The sequence below is a fragment of the Saccopteryx leptura genome, chromosome 1, assembly GCF_036850995.1.
Source record: "Saccopteryx leptura isolate mSacLep1 chromosome 1, mSacLep1_pri_phased_curated, whole genome shotgun sequence".
Classification (NCBI taxonomy): domain Eukaryota; kingdom Metazoa; phylum Chordata; class Mammalia; order Chiroptera; family Emballonuridae; genus Saccopteryx; species Saccopteryx leptura.
Window position 1 is genome coordinate 164,721,208 of NC_089503.1, and position 25,501 is coordinate 164,746,708.

General features: G+C 47.7%; 1 protein-coding gene across 4 annotated transcripts; it reads right to left on the reverse strand.

Annotated features, from left to right (window-relative positions):
* Positions 1 to 4,101: 4,101 nt before the first annotated feature.
* On the reverse strand, positions 4,102 to 25,501 carry LHX9 (LIM homeobox 9). 4 transcript variants are annotated; one of them, XM_066360872.1, is made up of 8 exons: positions 25,366 to 25,501; positions 24,513 to 24,623; positions 24,202 to 24,271; positions 18,819 to 18,937; positions 16,697 to 16,899; positions 15,259 to 15,614; positions 9,299 to 9,501; positions 7,600 to 7,857 (listed from the first exon to the last, which is right to left on the reverse strand). In XM_066360872.1, exons 3-8 carry the CDS (start codon positions 24,227 to 24,229, stop codon positions 7,600 to 7,602), a joined length of 1,167 nt encoding a protein of 388 aa, XP_066216969.1. In that variant the 5' UTR covers positions 24,230 to 24,271; positions 24,513 to 24,623; positions 25,366 to 25,501. The 4 variants fall into 4 exon arrangements, with proteins under 4 accessions (XP_066216970.1, XP_066216969.1, XP_066216968.1 ...); XM_066360873.1 differs by lacking the exons at positions 7,600 to 7,857; positions 24,202 to 24,271; positions 24,513 to 24,623; positions 25,366 to 25,501 and adding an exon at positions 4,102 to 4,840 and having other exon boundaries at positions 18,819 to 19,065; XM_066360871.1 differs by lacking the exons at positions 24,202 to 24,271; positions 24,513 to 24,623; positions 25,366 to 25,501 and having other exon boundaries at positions 15,259 to 15,611; positions 18,819 to 19,065.

Below are 25,501 nucleotides of genomic sequence, written 5' to 3' on the forward strand. Positions count from 1 at the left end.
AATATAAGCAAACAAGCCTAACACAGCTGTCTCCCCAACACAAGCCAAAACACCCTCTTTGAACTGTGAAAGAACCTTTTTTATAAAGCGCATCCTTTCACAGAAGTAAATTAAACAATTCATCACAACACACTGCGCCTGTTTTTGTGGTGGTGGTGGTTTATGTTGACGTGTAAGCATCAGTCTGGTTTTGTTGAATGGAAGAGTTCAAAACAGCAACTTCGTTTCAGTGAGAAGCCAAGTTCCAGCTGAGCCCGCGTGAGCACAGGAACCCCCAGGGGACCTGGGAAGAGGACTGCCTTGCAGGGGAGTTCTGGGACTCTGGACAGGAATTTTCTGGTTAGGCTGACATAAATATAGGCTTCGTACAATCTCTCCAACTGAAGGAAGATGACCACTCATTTGTCTTTTATTTCTTTTTAATTAAAGAAAATGGTTTAGCCCTGTCCGGATAGGTCGATTGGTTTGAGTATCATCCAGAGCCACAGAGGTTGCTGGTTGGATCTCCAGTCAGGGCACATACAGGAACAGCTTGATGTTCCTATCTCTCTCTTGCTCTCCCTCTTCCTCTCTCTAAAACCAATAAAATACATTAAAAAATGGTTTAAAAGAGATGAACCTTCTTCGTTAATATATTTTTCATGGGTGTTTCCTAGGAAACAAATATACTCTACGCGCGTGCGCGCGCACACACACGCGCGCGCGCACATACACACACACAGGCTCATAGTGCTTAAGAAGGAAATGAAGAAAGAACTCTATTAGAACCCTTAGAAATATAAAGATCTTGTCATCAAAATATCCAGGAGGAGACTTCAGACATTATCAAGTAACTAGGTAATAGCGGTTATAAAACAAGCTGTCTCCATTTTTATCACAGAAAAATGCCTCGTTTAATTCTTTACATCAATACCATTTTTTGGAGGCTTTTATAGCTCTTTAAAATTCCTGTAGAGCATCCAGCTCAATCCAATAACATGCTACAAATAGTATATTTAACATAATTTTCCATTCTATTTTTCTTTGGGGGGAAAAAGCAGCACTCTGTAGATAGAATTCAAACAGCTTAGGTTACTTGAAGTGTGAGATACTCATGTGCTTTTCAAACATCACGTTGCACAAGGGGCAGGTATTCTATAGAACTACAGTTTACTGGATGATAAGTGGAACTTTAATTGATGCAAGTGGTCAGAACCCCGAGTGTCAAAGTTGAAGCAGCCCCTCATGATTTTAGCTGCTTTGGAAAAGAGGCTAAATAGTAAAGTCAAAGCCACCTCACCTTTGACTTTCTTCATCTTTGTACATTTGCCACCAATAACCATTCAACTGTCCCTCAAGGTTTTCATATATTCTGGTTCAATATGAAAGTACAGAAAACAAATCAGTATATTCAGACATAATATGAGGCAACCGAGACCAGAGTATCTTGTTTGTAGCAAATTTTATTTTCAAATAATCATACGAGGTATCCAGTTACTCTTCAGATTAATTTATAAGATCATGCAAGGTGTAAACATGGAGTTCCAAAGGAAAGAAATTGTTCCTGACAATCCTAATAAGTGAAGGAAAAACTACACAGAAATGCATACCCAGAACTTTCTACATATGGCTAATACCAGGACTTTTATTCTTGCCTGACTTTTGTTTGTTTCAGCACAAAATAAATGTAGTGCAAAGAAGCAAAACTTAATATCTTCCCAGGGAAGAAAAATGTGTTGGTATGATGCATGATAGGGGGCGTTTACTATGTTAATATTCACAAAGAAATGTTAGAAGGAGGGAATGGTGTTCAATAAAAATATCTATCTTTAACACAGTTAAAAAGAAATTTAGCTGTGGTTATATTGCTACTTATATCTTATTCATAGACTTGAGTACCATGCATGGTTCTGAACTTTTATTTGTTGTTATGCAAACAGGTAAAATGAAATGGAAATGTCCCCAGACAGCATTCAAAATCATATACTCACCTAGAATTAGAATTTATTTTGAAAACAAGTTTAATGGTAATATTATTCTGGAAAAAAAACAACATTGTAAGGGCAGAGTAGGTACAACAAAAATGTTTCAAAATGAACGGCACACCAAAAAAAAGAAAAATCCTATTTTTGACATTGGCTGGAAAGCAAAGAACTGTGGTTTTTTACCTCAGAGGGTTTTTATTTATTTAAATATTCAGAGTTGGTTCCCAATTACTAAAAATATAACAGAGATCCACAAGGCCAAGCCAGAGTGTGTCCAAATGTATGGTTTCTAAGAAAATACAACGTCATTCCTTCAGTTTGGACTCAGTCCTGGCGTCCTGATTTAACCCCGGCGTCTAGAGACCATGATATATAAAAGGTACTGAGTCACCTGCAGTTCACATACCCTCTGTGCAGGTACAGAGAACTTTGTTTCTGACACAGTTGACAATTAAATAGCCACACTTCAGACAAAATTAGGTGTTTTCCTATGCTCCTTTTCTAACAATAGATTGTCCAGAGGACTTGCTTCAGAGCCGACAAGGCCATAACTCCACTTCTCCATCCCAGAACGCACCCCTCTAACACGTTCCTGGGATGCCCTGCCAGCCCACAGCCGCGGAAAGCGAGATTGTATTTCTCTGTGGCTTCTAAAATGTTGCGACTCGAGAGGTTATTGGAAAAGAATGTGCAGTGGGTTCTACTGGGGTTTTGTTAAATGAAGCTGTCTTTTTTCTTTTTCTTTTTTTTTTTAGGTGATGAAAATTTTCCAAGGTCTTAAACATGTTTGCTTTGGGTGCTTTATTAGGGAGTTTTATTCTTATTTGAGGTGTAATAAAACCTCCCCACGCTGTAAGTCAGCATTAAGGGGGCAACGAAGCCAAAGCAGACAGATACTAGCAGTAAAGCCTTTTTATTTTCTTTCCCCCTGCTCAAGGTCAATTTGTCAGAAGTAAGACAAACCACCCAGGCATTTGGGACGTAGGAGCTATGAGAACTTAGCACCTTGAATCCTACCAAGAAGTCTGCACCCTCCACTTCTGTGCCAAAGTGAGAAGTTGCCTGGCCTCGGAGAACGCTGGACATCCCTCCCAGCTACGTTCTCTCCCTCTTGGGTCTCTTCCCACATTTCCCATACCAGATAAATATTTAAAGGTCTGTAAAACCAAGTGAGGTCCCAAAATATTTCTAAACAAAGCTTGCTCCTAGGTGACCGAAAAGGATGGGGAGAGGTGGCACCGCTGGAGGGCAGGGATTCCAATAAACTGGCTGGAAATGTATTGGAAAATCTATGGACGTTGCTGTAGCTATAGATGAGGTTTCAATGAGGTGTCAACATTCAGGTGACTGACAAAACCCAGCATGCCCTGTAATCACTCACAATAGTCTACTTGTCATAGTGCATTGTCTTTTTGTTTTGTTTTGTTTTATCAGTGAGTTGCTCTCTCTTTAAATTTATTTTTCTTTTTTTAGTATTCAGGAAATGGAAGCATTTAAGAAAACATTCAAAATTCTGAAAATGCACGTAAGTGAAATATTTAATGTCTGTCATTCATAAAAGTTACATCATTTACATAGGGTTCATTTGTATATAATAAAAATTTCATCATAATGGAAAAAAGTTTTCTGGAGCGTTATATGTTACCTTGTTTAACATATGCTTTGGAGATACAGCTAAATAGGAATAATTAAAAAGTTCTTTCTTCAAATATTCCCTTTAACAATTAAAGAAAAAAACCTTAAATATGTTTCTCTTTGTACTTGCTCCTTTGTTCATAATATCCTATGTAATTTGAATTATGCAAAGATTCGATCTTTGCATAGCTCAGAATATATTTGAACATGTCAATAAATTTGCTCATTGCATAGCAAACATGTAAACTTACAGAGAATCTGTAAATTTCACCCTAATAATCTACAAACATCACTGAAATTTTACATGATAGAGTATCCGAAGGTTTATTTTTGCTATAATTCGGATTTTCCGTTTTTAATTTTCAGTATGTCAATTGATACAATAAGTCATGAAAAATTAAAAACCAAGTAAATATCCTATCCTCGATGACCAGAATTGAACCTCATGATATTGTCTGACCTTTCTCCTAAATAAAACAAATCGAAAATGTATCGTGCTGCCTCTTAAGACAGTGTCCAAAATTAATTCCAATGGTGTGTGTTTAACATAAAGTTAACTATGTTTGCATCAAAAAAAATGTTTATTAATGAAAGCTATTCATCATACAAGGAACAGCAAAGAGGAGTCATCACACAGATGCACACTAGAAGTGACAGGTGTAAAAGCACATGCAGAGATTTCTGTTTAAAAAGGAGGGAAGAAACAATAATACTAAAATTACGGGGCATTGATCCCTATACTCTCAAGAGAGTAATAGCTTTCCTCTGAATTTACAATAGGAAAATGCCATTAACAGATAGGACTAATACACATTAGCAAGCAGGTGAAATGCAGGTTTGGGACTTTACAACTACTGTGCTTGACAAATGTGTGGGATTTTTTTTCAATAATAATTTGTTTTCCATATGGGGTGGGCATATTACTGCCAGGTTGCTCGGTTTATACATGGCTGATCTCATTGTGTTTTAAACCACATCCTTTTAAGCTCCCATTTGTGTTGGACACCATAAGGAACAGAATTGTTGTTAACATTCAGTAAATGACATTTAAGTCTCTCTCTCTTGCTCTTTTTTTTTTTTTTTTTGGCTCAATAGATTTAGAATGTGTGATTAACATAACCTAATATTGTCTTTGTCTTCACTGCTGTGGATTTCCGATCAAACTTTCCCCTTCTTTTAATACTTTAGGGAATTTTCAAACGTCGGGATGTTTGGCTGTAATGCCCCAAGATTTGTTCTCCCTGAAAAAAATCATAGTGACAATTTATTAACTACAGAGCAACTTGGCTTTTAGGGGTCTGCAATTTCTATTTAGATTTACAAATAACCATTTGTGCTCAATAGACCTACCATTAAATCTTAATCATATTTAAGGTTTCTTTTCATGCAATCACTTATCTGTTAGTTATTTCCTTTTTTTTAATTCTAAAAATTAAGCTGAGTCAAATCCATGGGGCATTACTTTTATTATAAGAAAATATATTTAAAGGCAATTCTAAGTTGAAGTACATTGCCTATGCCATGCTGTGTGCATTTAAAATGAATCCGAAGTTTAGAAACCTGAAAACTATTTGTCTGTTTGAATAGTTAAATTTTTTTTTGTATTACTATTTTAATAGCTTTTACATACAGATATTGGAAACACACTACTAGTCCAGTTAAACCTTAAGACAAACTGATGGGAAAGAAAACTCCTTAGATTCAAAATGGTTTATTCACACAAATTTAATAGGGTAAATCACAATTGTTTGGTCCATAAATATTTAGGGGAAATAGTTTCTATACAATGCATTTATCAATAAACAAAGAAACATGGACAATTTTGCTAGACCACTTACTGTACTATAAACACGAAGCTCAATATATAAGATTATTGAATTTATCAACTATGTTTGAAAGAGTGCACACCGCCTTCTATGACATGTTCGTCCCCTCTAACAGGATACACCATAAAAAGAGTTTCAGAAATAAGAAGTAAAACAGTACAAAACTAGTGAGGTGTCAAAGGGCTTAAAACAGTTAATTTAACAAACAACACATATATCCTGATTTTTCACAAACTTACTTCCAAGTTATATCATAAGGCACATAGGAGAACTGAGTTATAATTAGTCTACTTAATAAAGTAGATCTATAGTACCATATATTGTTCTGTCAAAGAACAAAATTTATAAGCATCAATATTTTACCTGTAAAAGTGTATTCATAAGATCTCAGCCTTACCAAGGTTGTTTGGTCTGATTAGTGGTAAATGCCCAAAATGTAATAGAAATATGAAAAGTCAAGATTTAAGCTCCATATAAGATGATAACCACACTTGCTAAATATATAATGGCAATCACACCTTTCTTCTGTTACAGTGTTAACTTATCTTCCATCATCATTTTTATTTTTTTTTTAAAAATAAGCTACTTTCTGTGCTAATTTTCTAAAGACCCTGAGCAAAAGTTACAATAATGCACTTTAATGTGGGCAGTGAACTGTCGATACATACGTAACCACACACCTATACAGCCAGAGGAACAGCTTTAAAACCTATTAAATAGCCACTTCGACCACCAGAGATTTTAGGGGTCCAAAAAGTGGAGAGTATGTGCAAAGTTATTCTTAACAATCCACTAAAGCAAGACATAGATCTTGACTTCTTTTTTTTTTATTTTAATTTTATTTTTATTCTTTTAAGGAAATCCACAATCTAATTGGTATTTAACTACAACGGAAGCATAGAGATGAACATTCACCACTGCCCAGACCATTAAGAGTTTAGATTAAATTAAAAGGGGGAAAAATGCTACTGTAAACTAGGAAATAGATTCAGGTCAGCATCCACGAGGCTTCTGAGTTTCCCTACATTTAAGACTAGTGACGTCAGATCTCTAATGTCAAATGTCAGGACAGTTTTTTGTTTTTGTTGTTTTCCCCTGACAACTATATCAACCTGTGCTAAAGTAAAATAAAAGCAAAAGAAAAACGAAGAATTTTCATGGTTGGTATTCGTCTACTAAGTTTAAAAAACAAAACAAAACATTATTTATATAGAATGCCAGATACAATATCATGGTACAGCTGAAGCCAATTAATAGAGCTATTAAATAAGTTATGCTGACTTCTTAAAAAATTGTATTTTGCTTATTTCCACTTTCTCTTGGGGGAAAATTAATTTAGAAAGAATGGTTTTACAACAACCATTTGTAGCCTTCAAAAGTTAAAAGTGTAGAATTTCAGATTATTTTTAGAATTTCATGACTACACAGGGAGTTTCAGTGTTGTTTAAATGTTGAAAAGCAAATAACTAAGGAAGGTTTTGTTGGGCGGTACATCCCTTAGAGAAGGGGATGCCGTATTCCTGGAATAGATGTCCAACCTAATAAGTTTCATTAGTCTTCCAAATCTGAGTTGCTCTAATTAGTACTTTTATTTAATCATAGTCCTCCTCTGCAAGAAAAAAGGCATAACCAAAACATTTTTCAGTTTTATATTTTAAGAAATGTGAAGTTTTCAAAATTCCATAAGCATACACACAATTGCAAGAATTAATAACAAGTTTTCATTGACTAACTGATCCTTTATTAACCTAATCACTTAAGAGGGAATATAATGATTTGCCCCAAACACCATTCTTTTGTTTTCTTTCTTTTTCCCTTTGAGATTCTGGAAATAAGTAACATACAATTTTAAGAGGCACTTAGAATGATTCAAAATCTTCCCTTACTGACTGAAAGATCTGATTAATTTTTTTAAATCCATATACACTTTGTAGGCAAGAATAATTAATGATAATCATCATCATAAAACTACTTTGTCAAGGAGACAATACTGTAAACTCATTCGCCAAGTGGTTGCAGATGCTACACGCCAAGCTGTTACTTTTATTTCCCAAATATCGTGTGGGTTAGGAGAGAGGGGGGGGGAAGGTCTTGTAAATAATAAAATAATAATAATTAGAATAAGAATAAAAGGAAGAGGAAGCATTTTTTAAAAAATAATAATAAAACCAATGTTAGAAAAGGTTCGTTAAGGTAGTGTGTGAGGGGCTCCCGGATTCGTGGCTGTCCATGTTAGAGGTCACGGATGTCACTACAGTGATAGTGGGATTGGTCAGGTCTGTTAAAGTGGTCGCTGTGCCGGGCGGAGTGCGCGCGCCGCTGTCCGCTGAGGGCGGGGCTGGAAGCGACGGGCCATCAGCTTTATCAACACCCCCATTCTCCTGCCGCAAAAGGTTCCTTCTGAATTTGGCTCGTGCGTTTTGGAACCAAACCTGCAAACCAATCCCAATGGATTTCTTTACCGATGCTGATTTTTAGACCTTTTTTTCCCCCTCTCTGTCCTTTTTAAATTTTTTCTTTCTTTCTTTCTTTCTTTCTTTCTTTCTTTCTTTCTTTCTTTCTTTCTTTCTTTCTTTCTTTCTTTCTCTTCCTTCCTTCCTTCCTTCCTTCCTTCCTTCCTTCCTTCCTTCCTTCCTTCCTTCCTTCCTTCCTTCCTTCCTTCCTCCCTTCCTTTCTTTTTCTTTTCTTTCTTTTTTGGATAGATGTTTCTCATTTTAAATATAATTGTTTCTTTTGCGGGGGAGAGAGAAGGGGCCTCTTTTATTTCTTTTTCTTTTTTTTTTTCTTTTGCTCTTTTCTCTTCTCTCTCTCTCTCTAAGAACAGACTCATTCAAGTAATACTGTATATATATTCTAGCAACTGCACTTAAGTCCCCCCCCCCCAGCATTAACAAGAACCACTTAGGACAAAGGATGCTTAAGCAGGGTTACCATGGAAATGAAAGGACAGAGAGACCAGGAGCAGGAAAGAGAGCCTGAGTCATCAAACGCTGCCTTTGGAGAAGGAGGAGCAGTCGGTCGTGGAAAGGGTCTCAAAGTAAGGATCGCTGCTACGACGTGAACATCAGTGAGCGAGATTTCAGACTGTTTTTGAGTCTGACACATAGTAGGGATTCTTGGTACAGGACATGCTTCCCCAGGGCCACCAGGCCCCAAACAGCCCGAAACAGGGCTGGTGGTTTAAAATGCCGGCTATCTGTCACTAAGGAGTGGAAGAGGGTCACAGGTGAGCCACCTCAACCCACTGTCATTTTGTTAGTTGGATTGTCTTAAGGTGCTGAGTTTAGGAAAGCAACTGGACAGCAGATCTAACCTCTAGTATTTGGTTTTTAAATGTGCTCGGTTCACATGGGAGAATACCTACTCCAATCAGCTGCTGAGATACTAACACACTGTGGCTTAGGGGGAGTTTGGGGAAAAAGGGGGAGTTGACCTGAATGTGGAAGGTTGTAACACATGAGTGAAGCTAACAAGAGTTTGCTGATAAGACAGCCAAGCAGGTCCCCCACAAGTCTCTCTACAGAGCCCAAAGGGAAAGGAAAACTTCAAAGCCACAGCTTGTGCAAATAATATTTCACAGGCGCCTACAGACCAGCAAGGCGAGCTGTGCTGGCTTTGGCTTTGGGGGAACGTCTCTCTCCATCTCTGGGGAGAATGTGGGCTGCATTTTTAAAGATCCTGACTCTCTCTTGGGGCACCTTCCTGGAAGGAAGCCCCTGCCATCTCCTACACCCTCTGGGAGGATCACTAAGGCGAACTAAGGAGAAGCAGTCCGGGACATGCCTGTATCACTCCAGAGGAGGGGGGGGGGCTATTTTTCCTGGTAAGGGGAAGGGGGGGATGGAGGCACAGCCAATGACGAAGCCTTCTTACCTGCAAAACTCTTTTGGTCAGGCCTGTTTTCTGAGCGAGCTGCTTGAGGTCCTTGGCATCCGGGTTGTGGTTGATGGCAAAGTAGGATTTCATGGTCCGGAGCTGGTGGTGCTTGAAGGAGGTGCGCATCCGCTTGGTCTTCTGGGAGGGTGGGTAGGGCTGCTGGTCACGGTCCAGGTGGTCAGCCTCGTTCTCGTTACAACCTGTCCCCAGAACAGGGAACAAACAAGCGCTCAGTGGGGACTCTGGTCTTGGCTGTAGGATGGTGCTGCCCCATTAGGAAAGGTATCCAGGCAACAGAAAGTGTCAAAGGCAGCCAAATGAACCTACTAGGGTGGACACAAAGTTTATGCCATAGAAAAGCATTACAGTAAGCTCCCCGTTTGCTCAACGGTTGCTAGAAAAACCTAAGATGTATAAGCCATACGTGTGGGGGTGAAAGACATGTCCGAGCGTGCGAGGAAAGCCTCCTTTCCTAGTGGATGGACGGACATCAGTCAGCACATCACCCATCCACACACGCAGCGTTTAGAGACTGCATTTACTCTGCTTTTGTGAAATGAGACGCACTCTCTGAAGGTGGTTTTTCTGTCACAAGGGCTATCCAAACGGATCATTTCAGCTCCCTGGGAGCCCACCCTGCTAAGTTGGTTCCAATGTTTTGCCTTTTCTGATTTTTCTGCAACCTTCTCCACCAGGAAAAAAGTTAGAGTTTTCCTGGAGAAGGAGAAAAAAGTTACACAATAAAAATGTGCAGGTTTCTTATGTAATCATAAGACTATCACATTTGAGGGCTTTTAGCTGTAACTGGTTGACATGTAGGGCTATGCCAGGAAGAAACAACTTCTTCTGCTGGAGTTGTTTTCAGAGATATTTCTGGAAGAGAATGAGGCTAGACTTGTCTTTATTCGGTTTGTGCCTGAAGGGCACCCCACAACTCAGTGGTCACAGACACGGGGGCACACACATCTAGATTGAGGTCTTGCCTCCTCCCCCTTATTGCTGTGGATGTTGTGAGTGGACATAAGCTGTTCCCCTGGCTGGCCTGGCACAAAGTGAGTGACATCTCTCCCTGTGCAGAGAGAACCTTCCTCAGCACTGAAGGCAAAGCAGCCCAACCTTCTAAACCAGCCTGAGAGTCATTATCCCTGGGATAGAAAGTGGTGCGTTTAAAAGGTCACGTTCAACAACCTACTGGGCTCTGAATGGTAAATATGATTACAAAATGAAAATGTCTTGCTAAATATTTACTGATCCAGCCAACTTCGCAACTTAAAGGGCACAGAGATTTTTTTTTATGTATGTTCAGATCTGATCGGCCTGAAATTTAGTGTCTTATAGTACAAGATCTAAAAAATCAACCTGGTCATGTCCCTGGGGGTAGGGTGGAGGGGAGACAATCAGGTGATTGTTAAAGAAAACAAGGCATCTATTAATATTAGTCCTAAAATACCAGTTACTTGCATTGCTCTGGTTAGAATTAATATTTTAAAAATATTTTTAGTAAATCTTCATATGGACAGAAATGCAGTAGTTTAATAGCCACCTATCAAGAAGTCAGCCACATCAGAAAAATGCACTGAACAAGAAATTCTCCCTCATGTAACAAGACTAGGCATGAACTATCATCTCGTTTGTTTATATTTTCATAAGATACATAAATAGGAGGGTACCTGTGGTCACAGGGCAGGTGAGTTTACTGATGGTGAAAGGTGAGTTCACCTTTCAGTGTCCTAAATCAAGCACAGGGCCAGGAGCTCAACAAGCATGCAATCAAGATTTTGCATCTTTGGTCATCAATATAACTGTCGGTGACTATTAATGCAGAATCAAGTCAACTTGAAATGGAAGCTACGTTCACGGACGACCATTCAAATATGGAGCATAAGCCCCTTAAGTTCTACCAGCAAGAATAACATATGCCCAGAGATAAGACAGAGAAGATACTTTGAATTTTATCCTATTTCAGCCCAGTGGGGATATGTCAAGTTCAAATATCCAACAGAATTGCACTTTCATATCCTCAAATGGATGAAACAGCATCTTATGACCTACCATAAAACTATACTTGACTCCAGTTAACTGAGCTATATTGCACAGCAAGATTATAAATGTACCCACAACAAGACAGTCAAAGAGCAACACCTTAGTCACTGCAGGCTTCTTCCAATAAGATTTCGTTCCTATTCTATATAACATGTAATTTTCCTTGAACAGCACATTAAATTGAATGTTACACTTGGGACAGAAGACTTAACTTGTGTTTAATAACACCCTCACCTTTCCCCTCCCCAAAGTCATATTTCTTAGAAATAAGTTTGATGCCTAGTGAACTATGTGCTCATTAGCCTTTAAAATGAAGTTTGTGAAAAATAATGATAGAGACATTTGATAAAACTGTGTCTCCAAATATGCGGTCTATTTCCATTATTGATGAGTTTTTAACCATCAGAGAATTTTAGTGCATGAAACACAATGATGGGTCTTGTTTCCACAACAGGAATACAACTCGGTGTGTAAGGGGATTGTTGGCACCTTATTGAACAGAGAGGATTAGATATGAATTTCCTGTGACAGTGCTACCACTTACATTATTCAACTTAATAGAGTGATCTATTTCATCTACCGAGGCACTCAGTGCGTTATCCTCAATTACTTGTGTGTAACTACAAATGCATTATGTAAACTTGCAAGAGACTCAGCATCCCCTGGGTCTACTTTTAAGCTGTGAGGTTCCCCACAACCCTGGATTTATGAGATGAAATGATAACTCTCCTAAAACTGTCTTAAACATACACTTCTGAGTATACACCTGGCATTACAATGTTAATGAGAAGATCTATTTTGTTTTGGAGTTCCTTATGAAAGGGTCACCTGTACTATAAGGTAAGATTCCTTTCTGAAGGCGTGGAAACCTTTCTGAGAAGTAACTGATCCCTCAGAGACCACTAGGGGTCAGTGCCAGGCCAATTTCACAGCTACCAGGAGCTTCTGAAATTTGGAATCCAAGGTGGGGAGGGCAAGGAAGGGAGATTTTAAAGAGTAGCCAAGATTTTGTCTCTCTCAATGCTAAAGTAGCCAAAAGAAGAGGTGTCTGTCCCAGACTAAAGCTTTTCACTCCTTGGAAGATTTTATAAATCCAGCATTCCAAATAAAGTTTCCATGTCTTCTTCTAAAATATCTCCCTATTTGCACATAGGCATAACTAAATTAGGAATATTCTCATGAAAAGGCATTCGCCTTATGTCAAGCACTAGCTAACCTTTGCCAAGTCTCACATTTTCTCTGCAAGCCTTCAACTCGGAGACAGATGTCATGTCCACGTTTTTGAAAGCATGTCAATGTATAAATTATATTTGTCTAGTATCAACGTTACTCTTTCCAGGACTGGTTTATGTTGAAGCAAAGATGGCAATATAAGCAAAGATGACGATGAGCTCCAACTGTGGGTCCGTTGCATTTTCTCCCTTTTGACGTTTTTTATTCGCAGGAGCATTTCTTTTGCTAGTTTTGTAACAAACTGACATTAGAGTCCTAAACATTTTTTAATAGTGGACTGATTTGGGATCAGGCATCTTTCACCCCATTTCTCTAGATTATTTTCACTTGGTATTAAAGAAGTACATACTATTGACTTGTATTTCTAGGGAAAGTCCAGAAAAGATGGGGTGGATTAATTAAGAGACATCAAGTCTAGTGATGTACAAACTCCCTGGGTCAGGGAGAGCTCAGTCATTTTCTTCATTCCTGAGCAAGGAAGCACCAACCTTCTTCAATGACCTTGCAGCAGCATTAACCTGCAAACTGAAGACCGACATGGGAGGAGATTTTCATCCTTTTAAAGAAATAAATGGGTATGCGCCGCTTCTCCTCAAAGCAGCAGGAGAAGCAAAAAACGCTGCTGTCCTCAGAGCTCCTCGGATCTTTCTAACATAAAGTAAGATCCAAAGCAAAATCACATTGAGCTAATTAGATTAAACAAACAAATGAAACCCCAGGCTAGTGTCCGTTTGGCAAGAAACATCTTTCGCCCTTCTGGACTTCCCAGGAGCTCAGGGATTCCCTCTTTCCAAAGGACTGCTAGGGATGTGGAGAGAGGTCTCTCTCTCTCTCTCTCTTCTTCTCTCTCTCTCTCTCTAATTAGGGCACCAGGGCCTTGGTGAGTAGCTCTGGATGCCGATGTCATCTTCTATTAATAAAGAACAATTACTACCCTGCCTGTCTTGCCCCAGGACCACACATCAAAGGAGACCAAGTAAGCGCATTGGGTCAAGTGGCCCCGAACCAAAGCCCTCTCCGGAGCGCAGTGGGAAGAGCGCGCGAGGCCGCGACTCTCCACCGAGGATTGGCAAAACCCGGGGGCACCCGCCGCCTCGACACAAACCCACCGGAGCGAGGGCCTTGACGAGCCAGCCGGCCTTGTTCCTTCGCTCAGTGATCCTGGCGTGAAACCCTAGGGACACTGCAGCCGCGCTGGGCTCCCCGATCCCCGCTTTCCTTGGAACGTAGCGCGCCGCCTGAATGCATTAGTCCCGTTCGGTTAAATCCGCCGAGAACCTAGGAGGGAGCCGAGCAGAGGGCTGGGACAGCCCGCGCACTCGGTGAGTCCAACCTCGGAAACTCTGGGCTGGGAGCAGAACTCCTTGTTCCCACTCGCTCACTCTGGCTGTGTGACCTGGGACACACCACTTCTCTGGCGGGAGACACTGTTGAGAACAAAAATCAGCCACCAGGCGCTTGGGGGCTGGCAGAGAAAACCAAGATGTATATGTACTCTGGGATGTCCAAGCCTCAGGGCTATCCAGGTGCTCATGGTAACAGTGTGGAGTTGCCACATTGAGGTCCCCCAGGTTCCCTTCCACCAGGGCGGACTCTCCTTGCCTGAGGTTTTCAGCCCGGGCTGGATCAGGGCTGGGAAGCCCTAGGCTCCCAAAGTTGGGAGCCCTCTTCCCCAGTGGCTGGAGCTCACAAGAAGAGCTTTCATCCTAAATCAGAGTTAGACTGCGGCCTTCAAGCCTGTCACTATCTTCACCTGAGGGTGGAGGGGGTGGGCAGGCTACCAACAATAGGAAATAGGTGAACGAAGGAAACTGGTATTGATAGGTGTGCCCCAAACAGCAAGAAGAGAGGGGCCTGTAGCCTGTGCCTGCCTTTTGTTTTTAATTAAAGGAGAAGGTCGACGGAGGAAGGAAGAACCGCCTGTGACACCGCTAAGCCTCCCCGTGGGCATGTCCTGCAGGTCCTCCCTACCTTCCGGGCTCTGGGGTTCTGCATGTCTGGCTGGTTTATCACTCCCGGAGTGAGCTGGTGCGCCCAGTATCCTGGCCCATGGGATAGGCCGGCCAGCTCCACTGGCTCGGGCTGGTGGACACTGATTCCCACCCCTCCAGCTGCTTTTGACCAAGATGGGGGATTTGGTTTTTCAACACTCTTGCCAACTGTTTTCCTGATTAACTCGGCACTGGTGACCACAGCCTCTGCCCCTCTAGGCAGAATGGGTTGGGGCTCTGAAGAATTTTTTTTTTCTTCTAGTATTTAGGAAAACCTTCTCCGGGATGTATAATGTGGCTTCCACACAGGAATTGCCCTGGGGCTATTTTGCTCTGAGTAGGAGCCAGGAACTAATGGGCTCGTTAATGGGCAACCAGGACTTGACTCGCCTGCTGGGGGGAGTTCTTGCAGCCCCTTGATTATGACTGGTTTTGTTTGCTTGTTTTGCCACAAGCTAAATGAAGGTTTATCTCTCTCCCACTCTGTCTCTCTCTCCTCCTCCTCCTCCTCCTCCTCCCTCTCCATGGCCCCTTCTCTCTTCCTCCTTCCATCTAAGTGAAAGGGACAAGTAGCAGAGAAACCTTCTAAACAAAGCACCCTCTGGCATCCAGATCTCAGCCAGGAAGGAGCTCTATAGAATTCTCTTAGGGTGGCAGCATCTAAGGAGGAAGGGTGGTAAAGGGACCCACCTGAGTTGTAATTGATGATGTCCACTCCCAGGGCTGGGCTTTTCCGTTTCCGGGGCCGCCCCTTCTGCACGGTGCCGGTGCCATTGAAGTAAGGCAGGGCCAAGCCGCCGCCCTTGGCCGCCAGCTCGGTGTAGTTCAGCGGCGCTGGGTATTCCCCTTGCAAGAGGGTCTCGAAGTGGGTGCGACAGTATACAAGGCTGTCCTTCATGCCAAAATGGTCACCTGTAGTCAGGGTCTTGTTGCAGGTGGAGCAGGTGAAGCAGCTCAGGTGGTAGACAGAGTCTCGGGCACGCATGACCATCTCAGAGGCGGAGATGCCAAGGTGGCAGCGGGCACATCTCTGCACAGAGAACCTTCTGGAAGGAAATAGTCCAGTCAGGGCGCTGGTGGAGGCAAAGTCAAGGGCCATCTCCCACGCACCACACCTGGGGCTTGGTCCGCAGTGGCCCAGGCCTGAGACCGGAGGTCTCCAGGCTGCGGAGAGGACTGGGCCCACTTGCTATTAATTTTATTTGCTAATTAACCTGTTTTGATAAGCAGGACAAAGAACCTTTAGATTACAATCAGAAGAATCCTCTCTCTGTAAATTGGAGATGTTTTTATAAATAAAACAAAAAAGCTCTGCACTAGCAAATTCACAACGTTTTGGAAAGAATATTAAATTGCAACGCAGTGGGAACGTTTCATCGACTACAGAGCGTTCTGTAAATAAAAGGTGGTACTATTTATGGATGTGTGCGGGTGGCAAAGCGCGGACAGCCCCTCAAAGTGACAGGTTTGCCGAGTATAGCGTCTTCTTTTCTAACTGTCGCTCTCGCGGGTCGCGTGCGGAGCTGGGAGTCCTGCACACTGTCCTCCATCCGCATCCAGCCGCATCAGGGGAAGAATCGCTACGAACGCCTGCCCGCCGGGCAGTCGCGGGTCTGGCGGGCAGGTTCCCACTAGCGGGAAAGGGGACCGAGTGGCCTGGCTTTCGGCGAAGCCCACCATTCCTTCTCACGGGCATATACAAGGTCTCCCCACCACTCGCGCGAAAACACAACGCCCAGCGGCTGCTGCGGAGGCCCCGGGTTCAGGGATAAGGCACAGACCTTGCCTGGTTCGTAGTAAACGGAAAACAATCCGATTCCGCCTCGGAGGGCAGGGACTCGTTCATTGACTCATCCCGAATTTCCCCGGTTTACCTCCGTGAGCCCGGGGGGGCCGGAGCGCGCGAGGTGCGACTGAGTATGCCGCAGACCCGCGCCCCCTCCCTTGCATGCTCCCCGCCCGTCTCGGGTTGCAGCTGGAATGTGTGCAGTGGACCTCCCTGGTCTCAGGGCCGATAGCCGTAACCCCGAAGAGGCGAAAAGTGGGGCAGCGGCACCGAGCGGGGCTCTCGGGCTTAGGCAGGTGGCTCCTCCAGGGCCCCGGGGCGCAGGGGACGCGGCGGGAGTACCTGTAGTAATCCTCCTTGCAGTAAATGCTGCCGTCCTTAGCGAAGCAGGTGAGCTCGGACTCCAGGGCCAGTTTACATTCGCAGCACTTGAGGCACCTCAGGTGCCACTGCTTGTCCACCGCCAGCAGGTAGTACCTGTCTGAGATCTTGCCCCCGCAGCCGGCGCACAGGGCGGGCTTCTCAGGGCTCAGCGGAGGCATGCCCTGCAAGGCAAGCACAGCGCACGCTGAGGGGGGCGCGGGCTCCGGGACACGGGACACGAGCCGCGGGGGCTGGGCGGCACAGCCCGGGGCGCTCGGGGAGCCTGGCCAGGGGCAGGAGCCACCGCGCGCAGGCCAAGGTCGGGAAGACGTTTGTTCTTTCTCCTTTGCGACTCACTCCCTTTCTGCGTTGTCCCCGGTGCCCGCTGGCACCCTCCCGGGACTGGTCACCTAAGGACGTGCCGGCCACCTGAGCCTCTTTTCAAAAGGCCTAGGAGCTCGTGGAGTATAGTCTGGTGCATATTTCCAAACTCGAATAATCACAAGATAAAAAATAAAGTGAAATGAAATAAAAGTGTGGTTTTCAACGCACACAACATAAATCCACGAAAAGTGTTATGGGGGAGCGGAAAGGAGCTTTGAAGAAGCATTGATTGTTTTTCAAACAAACAATATTACGATACTGTTTGTCTACATTCCTCCAAGTTTTCAAAGGAGGACAGAGATTTTTATACCTGAGCTCATAGTTTGGTCGACATTGTTTGATCGGGATATACTTGGCAGAACTTGCTTTCCCTGATATACAGGGATGTGGCCCTCTTCCTAGTCAGGGTGTAAAGTGCCTGTTCCAAGGAAGGGCGGGCGGTCCGGACCCCTCTGCAGTCCCCTGAGCATACACACACCCAGGACACCTTCGTCCTGAAAATCTGGTTAGCACCCAAATTTAGCTTCCCTCCTGTATTCCCACTGAGGATGGGAAAACCACACCTGGTTGAGCCCAGCCCAGCGAAATTCGGGATGCTGCTCTTTGTTTTTAAACAGAATGATTATAAAGGGGGAGGGGGTAGAAAAAGCTAACCTCCGGCAATTTCCTTCAAGAGCTGCAGAAATGGGCTGGACTTCCCCACAAAACTTTGGCGGGCCTGGAAAAGTAAGGTTCTGCCCTTGACTCAGACCAAGAGTTAGTGCTGAATTCCTGTTTTAAATGCTGCAACATCCACCCGGTCTGCTCGCTGGTGGACCTCCAAGACGGCTGAGCAACCCGGGGCAGCCCAGCGGGCGAATGGAGCCGCAGTTCCCGGCGTGGTGCCCACGGACCTCCGCGGCAGAGCCGGCCTGCAGTCATTCCCTGACTTCTGGGGCTTTACCCTCCGGTTCGTAAGGGGGAAGGGGAGCTCATAGATTATTGACTAGTTTTCTTTATGGAGCGGACAGGCCTCTTACGATTATGAATAGCAGTGATGGTGATACTGGGTCACATCGTTTAAGGTTAGCACGCTCTCGCTCTCGGACTAAGGGCCCCGCTATCCCGGCTTTTGATTAGGTTCCCTTGAGCATGACACGCGTCCCGCCCGGGAGCGCCGTCCTGACCCGCTACAGGAGCCGAGCAGAACAGCCAGAGACCCCGAAAATCTCTGGATTTGGGGTTGCCGAGTTCAAAGTGTCCGGAGAAGTGGAGGTGGCCCAATCATTTCTAGTGCACTCCAAACGTCTCGTCATCAGAACCGAGCCCAGAGCCCTAGCTCCGGCGCGGCTCGGATGCCTAGGCCGCGCGCGGTCTGCCCACAGCCCGCGCCCAGCTCGCGCTCTGGGCCGCGATCCTCCACGGGGAAGCGCTCGGGAGCCAAGGGGCCCGAAGACCCGAGTCTGCGGTCTGTAGACGAGGATGTTCCCATCCTCTCGCTGCCTGATCCCCTGGTCTCCCGGGCACAGCTGCAGCCGAGGTTGGCGAACGCGGGGTCTCAGTAGTGATATTTCAAGGCAGAGAGAGGCTGGTGCTAAGCCCCGTAGACAGGCTGACCGAATAAAACCCACCCGCCAGACTGCCACGGTCTGCCCACGACCAGCTACCCTCTTTGGGCCGCAGGGAACCCGGGATCCAGGGCGTGCAGGGCGCCGGCGCCGCGTGGGGCCCTCCTTACCGCGTCGCGGCCGTTGAGCTGCGCGCCCTTGGCCAGGCGGGCCTCGGTCTTGGACCTGCGCTCCATCTCCTCCATGATGCCTTGTATGTGGCCTCCGGAGATCCCGTGGAAGAGCATGGCTGGGGGGCGGAAGGGACACGCGTTGTCTTCTGCTCGGCACCCCACTATTTCCATATACACGCGCTCGGGGCTCTCAGCTCATCCGAGGGAAGGCGCGGCAGAGACCGCAGAGGTGCGCAGCGCGGGAGCGCAGAGACGCTCGGGGATCCGGGGCAGAGGGAGAGAGGGAAGAGGGGAAGAGGCAGACAGAGTGGAAAGTGGTCTGCTTGGAGAAGAATAAAAAGAATGGGAGGAAAAAAGAAAAAGAAAAGGCCCGGCGGCTCACCGAAGATGTGCAGAAAACAAACAAACGCGGGCGGAGGGGAGGGAGAAGGAGGCGAATCTTACGGCTCCGAGAGATCGAGTTACTAATGAGAAACAACTGCAGCGGTGGAGGAAAACAAAGTCGGGTGCAGAAAGAAAATAGTTTTGAACACAAAGAGAGAGAGAGAAGTGCTGTTTTCGGCGGTCCCTGGCTGCGTGCACGGTCCCAGTGCCTTTAGGTTGGGTTGGGGACTGCTTCTGCCGGAGCTGTGTCCAATTTGTTAAGAGACTAAAGCCAGCCCATTTTTGATAATTTAGTAGGAGGAGTTCTCTCCCCTGAGCTGCCACGGATTTTTATTCAGACAACAAAGACCTGTCATACTCCTCTCAACCCCCTGGTGATGGGCAAGCGCGGACAAACATTACAGAGGGGGGCCGGGGGAGGCCGTGGGAGGGGGCACTTACTTCCTCCAGCTCGCAATCTCTCTCTCTCTCTCTCTCTCTCTCTCTCTCTCTCTCTCACATACACACACACACACACACACACACACACACACCTTTCCAAGAGTTCCCAGCAACCGTGTTTTAAAAGAGCCCCTATTGTCCCCGCCCTGGAGCAGAAGGCAGAGAGCCCCGTCCCTATGTGGTCCAAGTTCAAGATCAGACCTTTCAACTCCGGGCAAACAGAATGTAGCTACCACCTCCAGAGTTCCTCCCGTGGACTTTCTGGTCTTCAGTTTCAGGGACCCCAAAGAAGAGCTATTTCTGTCCTCCCCACTCCCATTTCCTCCGCTTACTTTTTTTTTATTTTAAAAAAGCAGGTCCCCTGGTCTCCCTGAGGGGACACGACAACATTACCAGGGTCTGTAGATGCCCGCCTACATCCCCCCCCCCCCCAAGTGAGAAACAGGCTAAGAAAGCTCGTGTTTCTCGAGTTTACTTTTGGCAAAAAGATTTTCTTTGAAAGGTTAGTTTGGGAGACGGGTGTAGCCATGTGGATACATGTATGCAACTGACACTGGCCGTGGAGTGGTGTGTTAGTCTCTCACCCAATTTGGGTCGTAGGGACAACTAACTACTGGTGACCCTAATGTCCCCTTGGAAGCTTGATGTGGGCAGTGACTCTGGACTCTCAGCCCGTGAGCTTGGCACACACCCTACTGCATGTTATCCTCACTGCCCAGGCAGGGCACAGCAACATTTAGGGGAGGTGCGAAGGGGGCTCCTCACTGTGGAGGATGAGAAGGGCAGAGCTAACCGGTGGGCTGGCAGCGCTGCGCCTCACAAGGGGCCAGACTGTTCTGTCTCCCTCTGTTCTGGGCAATGGCAGCCCCTCCTCGGCCCTATCAAAAAGTGTCCACAATCCTTGGAGACTGTCAGGTTCATTCAAACCACCAGAAGTGCCTGAAATTAGAGCAGTGGTAGGAACCGACCAGCTTTAACCACAGAGGAGGAAGCAAGGCTGTTCTCTGTCCCCTTCCTCCCTCCTGCCTGCTAGTGTCTCACCAGTCCCCAAAGCCATCCTGGGGGACAGAGGAGTTGGTCCTGACACATCCTGGGGACCTGAGGGAGTCCCCTGGTGGCAGACCTGCTCCCCTCTGTGGGAATGACAAGGAATTGTGGCCAAATCTGGAAAGATGGAGGGACATAGAGGAAGGAGGAGGAAGGGAAGAAAGGAGTAAAAGAAGGAAAGAAAAGGAAGGAGGGAGGAGAGGAGGGAACCCTTAGTGCAGCAGCTCAACTTCCTGTCCCCAAAACACCGTTGTCTGAAGCTGCTTGAGCCACCTCCACCCTGAAACCCACGGCTCCACGCGTCACCTTGCTTTTCTCTCAGGGTCAGAAGTAATGTTATTTGCAGACTAGATGCTGTTGTTGCGTTCCTCCGGGTGCCAGAATGCAGCTCATAAAACACAATTTCACACAAAAATGAGGCCAATGAAGTAAACTAAGCTGGAGATCGTCCCCCACCCCTCGCTTTGGCAGCCCGGGCAGACAGCAGGGCGGCTATTTACTGTAAGTAATGTAATTAGCCCCTTTGGAAGGAAATCAATGAGCGATGCAAACCCGCGCGCACCGCAAGGGCCCCGAGGAGGGGCTGAGACAGCCGCCCTTTCAGCAACAGCAGGTCCTCTCACAAAGAGGCGATCGCCTCCCACAGGTCGGTGGCTAAATGGACTCAGACCCCGGAAAGGAGGAGGAGGAGGAGGAGGAGGAGGAGGAGGAGGAGGAGGAGGAGGAGGAAGAGGAGGAGGAAGAGGAGGAGGAGGAGGAGGAGGAGGAGGAAGGGGAGGAGGAGAAGGAAGAGGAAGAGGAGGAAGAGGAGGAAGAGGAGGAGGAGGAGGAGGAGGAGGAAGAGGAGGAGGAGGAGGAAGAGGAGGAGGAGGAAGAGGAGGAGGAGGAGGAGGAGGAAGGGGAGGAGGAGGAGGAAGAGGAGGAGGAGGAAGAGGAGGAGGAGGAGGAAGAGGAGGAAGAGGAGGAGGAGGAGGAGGAGGAAGAGGAGGAGGAGGAGGAAGAGGAGGAGGAGGAAGAGGAGGAGGAGGAAGAGGAGGAGGAGGAGGAAGGGGAGGAGGAGGAGGAAGAGGAGGAGGAGGAGGAAGAGGAGGAGGAGGAGGAGGAGGAGGAGGAGGAAGAGGAGGAGGAGGAGGAAGTGGAGGGATTTTGGAGAAGAACATCAGACCGTTAACCCAAGGGGGCTCCAAGGAGAAAGGAAATATGGGACCTTCATCCAGGGACCCTCTTTCTCTGGTCTCTGGGCTGAACCCTCCCACTCCACGCTCATATGGAGGTTCGGGATTTGGTTGGGCTCTTCCTGGATTTTTGGTTCTGCTCATGAAGATCGAGAAAGACCCTGAAGAACACCCCTGTTTCCTTACAAGAGATGAAAAGTTTGGAGACTCTGGGAAGAGAAAGTTCTCACAAACAACTCCAGAAAAAAGCCAGAACTTGGAGAAGCGTGCCCAGGGCAACTAAAGACAGAAGTCCTGTCAGCCCTCCGTCCATGTGTTCGTTCCTCTATTCCTTCATTCATTCCTCCTTTCCACACCTATGTGTTGTTATTCATCTATCAGGTTCTGAGCAGGGCAGGGCACCTTCTGCAACCAGTTTCCGGCTTGGGTCCCAGCTAGGCCTGGCTTCTTGTAAAAGTCGGGTAATAAGTTCCTGCGCCCCGTGGGATTTGCTACTTCCCATAAAGTAGCGGACTGCCGGGATTCCTCCTTCTCAGCCAATGCGGGAAGTTTGCAGAAGGCGAGGGGTGGGGCAGGGGCTGCGGGAGTTTGGGAGGTCCTTGTTAGTGCTACGGAAATTACAGCCCAGCCTCCCCCTCCAGTGCCTTCAAGAGGAAAGGGGGAGAGGGATGCCTCGAGAATTGGGTGTGTGACCTGAGGCGTCCTAACTTTTTTTTTTTTTTTTGTCTCGGAGCCTCCCCCACTCCAAGAAGGCCTCCCCGCGGCACCCTTCAGTCTCAAGAGACTGGAAGCATCTTACGGAGAGTATCTTTGTGGCTCTACCTTCTTTCACCTCCACGGGCCAGGCCCTGGTGCTCCCTAAAAGTCGTCTGCCCCACCCGCGGCCCGGGAGACGATGTCGAGTCTTCTCTCCGAATCTAAAGCTCCATTCAGAGCAACGAGGCCGAACCCTGGCCAGGCGATGCAGTCCCGCACTGCTGGGCACACGCAAGCCACCCTTCTTTCCGCTCCGCCAGCCCCGCATCTAGCCATAGTGCGCGCGGCTGGTCTCCGCTGGGCACAAGAACTGGACTGAGGGTTCAAAGTCTCGTATTCCCGCCAGAATGAGGGAGGCTACCGTGTCCCCGTGTCGGGCCGAAACTCCCCAAAGGGGAAGAAGAGGGGGAAGGCGAGGATGAATGGCTTCACCCAGGGGCAGCGAACCAGCATTTCGGGAGAACATAAGCAGCTCAAAGTGTCTTCAGACCTGAATTTTGGGTGCCAAGATCCTGTGCTCCCAGGTTTGCCTTTAAAGGGCAGAAGTCACCTTTCCGCCTGACCCCATTAATCTGGTTGAAGAGCCCCCTTGGTCTAGAAGGTGCAGCTATAGAAGCAGTGCCCGGCTTTGGGCATTGTCGTGCGCATCCCTGGACCCAAGCAGTCAGCGTGGTCCTGGGGCTGGGGACCGCGCAAGAAGCGCGGCGCGACCCAGCCCTGGGAGCCAGGCTGTGTTGGGCGTGGGGGGAGCGAAGGGCGGGGAGGCGTCGGGCCTTTTTCCAGTCTGTGGACAGGGGGATGTCTCTGTGCCAACCTTCCCCACCAGCGAGGATGGCAGATCCAGACTGGCGCTGCAGCAAGGCGCGCCTATGGCAGACTTACAAGGAGGGGCTCCCTCAGGGTGGGATGGAAGTGGCCCGGGGGCTTGGCTGCGGGGAGTGGAGCCCAGGCCTCGCACTGTTGTGGGCCGCTGGCTCCGTGCACTCCTACCCACGCACCCTCAACGTGTCGGCAAAGCCCCCGCAGGCTGCCTGCTCCTTTTGCACCCCTTCACACAGGGCCCTTGGTTCTTCTGCAAGGGCACAGCCGCCAAGTCCAAGATAGCACGTTTCTGACATTTCCGCGCCGCGCTGGGAGTCGGACACGTCCCGCACCGCGTCCTCTGGACCGGTTGCACTGGGGTTGGAGTGATCAAAAGCGATGTGGGTGAAGCCCATTTCCAGTGAGGCCCTATTCCGTGAGAAAACTGCCCCCCCCCTCGCCCCACCTCTTTCCCAGAGGGTCCTGGTGCAGCCTTTGCGCCATGGACAACTCTCAGCCGGCGTCACCGAGACCTCCGCCCGCACCTCCAGCCAGCGGAGCGTCAGATGTTCAGGAGGAAGGCCAAAGCAGAAAGATTCCGGCCGAAACAATATTTTAGAGCCTACGCAGCGCTGGAAAATTTCTAAGACAAACACACACCCCTCTCCCTTCCACCCAAAGAAGGCACGCACAGGCGTGTGCACATACTCACACGATGTGCACTTCGGCTCAAGAAAAAGAACAAAAATAGAGAAGGACCCTGGCACACCACTCACCTGCCTCCAGAGTGGTACCGTTAAGCATTCTTAGAGCCGAAGAGGCTGCTCACGCCGGTATGGAGCTGCCCTGCAGAAAGGAGCCGCGCGTCAGTCGGGCGGTGTGTGCGCGCGCTCATGTGTGTGTGTGTGTGGGGGGGGGGGTGCGCCTCCTCCTACCCGAGGGTCACCCAAACCGCTCCTCGATGCGATATCACATGTCAGCGGTAGCGCGTACAGACCCGGGACGTCCGAGACGTCCGAGCTCCGGGGTGTCCGGCCCTCCGAGAGCCCTAGGCAGAAAACTGTTCCAACCCCCATCTGGGTCTTACCTAGAAGTCTAGACGTTCCCCCAAACCCCGGTCGTCGGGGCAGGAGGGCAGGAGGTGGAGGTCGGACGTGCTGGCCTGTCCCCAGATCTCGTGGAGGGTTCCTCTGTTAATCTGTTAATCCAAATAAATAAACTGTTGAATGGGAACCCCTTTTTCTCTCGCTCCCTCTCTCTCTCCTTCTCTCTCTCATCCCTCACCTCTGACTGGCAGCTCCCTCCACCTGTCTTTTATTTTCAGTTTCTGCTTCCAGCTCGGAAGGGGGAGGAGGTGGGGTGGGCAGCGTGTTCCTCGGGCCGGCGCCCGGAGATGCGCTCCGAGGCTGCGTCCGCCCTTCCAGCCTCTCAATAATCCCGGGAGGTGTTAATGGAAGCCTCGTCGTTACTGAACCTCATAAAGCCCTAGCATCTTGACGCTTGGGCGCCGTGGGGGGCTGGAGTCCGCGCCCTGGGCTCCGGTTCCCGGCCGGCAGGAGCGTTCCGGGAGCTCCCACCTAGCAGATGCGCCTGGCAGCCGGAGTCTGCTCCGACGGCGAAGGGCCGTAGCTCGTGCGAGGAGCTGGGCCAGGCCATTGACGGCTCACCCCCCCCACCCCGCCCCTCCCGTCCTTCACTCTCAGCGCTTTGGGCGGGGCGCGGGAACCTAGCACTTCGGGGTGCGCTCTGCGCTCCAGGGGGGCGTTGTCGGCGGGTCAGCGCGCCTGTCCGGGATCTCTCTCCAGCCCGTCACGGCATTGAGGTGGGGGTGGCTACTAGCTCTCCGGGGGAGAACCGACTCAAACCCTGGGACGAGCATTTCGAGGGGACCGGGGCCGAAGACGGATTTACGCACCCAGGGACAAGCGGGGTCGGGTTACCTGGTCTCCGGTCTCCGAAGTGCTGCAACACCCCAGCAGCCCCGGGCGCAGTCAGGCCGCGGGGAAAGCGGTCGGAGAGCCGGGAATCCGGGTCTCCGGCCAATGAGTTACCCACTTCCCAACCCAGTGCGCCCTT

What these genes read in the sequence shown, in the direction of transcription:
- LHX9 (XM_066360870.1), bottom strand. Translation starts at nt 18,992, where the DNA reads ATGGAAATAGTGGGGTGCCGAGCAGAAGACAACGCGTGTCCCTTCCGC. An exon ending in AGCTCAACGGCCGCGACGCG is followed by an intron (nt 16,900 to 18,818) that starts GTAAGGAGGGCC and finishes CTTGCCTTGCAG; the next exon opens with GGCATGCCTCCGCTGAGCCC. An exon ending in CATCATCAATTACAACTCAG is followed by an intron (nt 9,502 to 15,258) that starts GTGGGTCCCTTT and finishes TTCTGGGGACAG; the next exon opens with GTTGTAACGAGAACGAGGCT.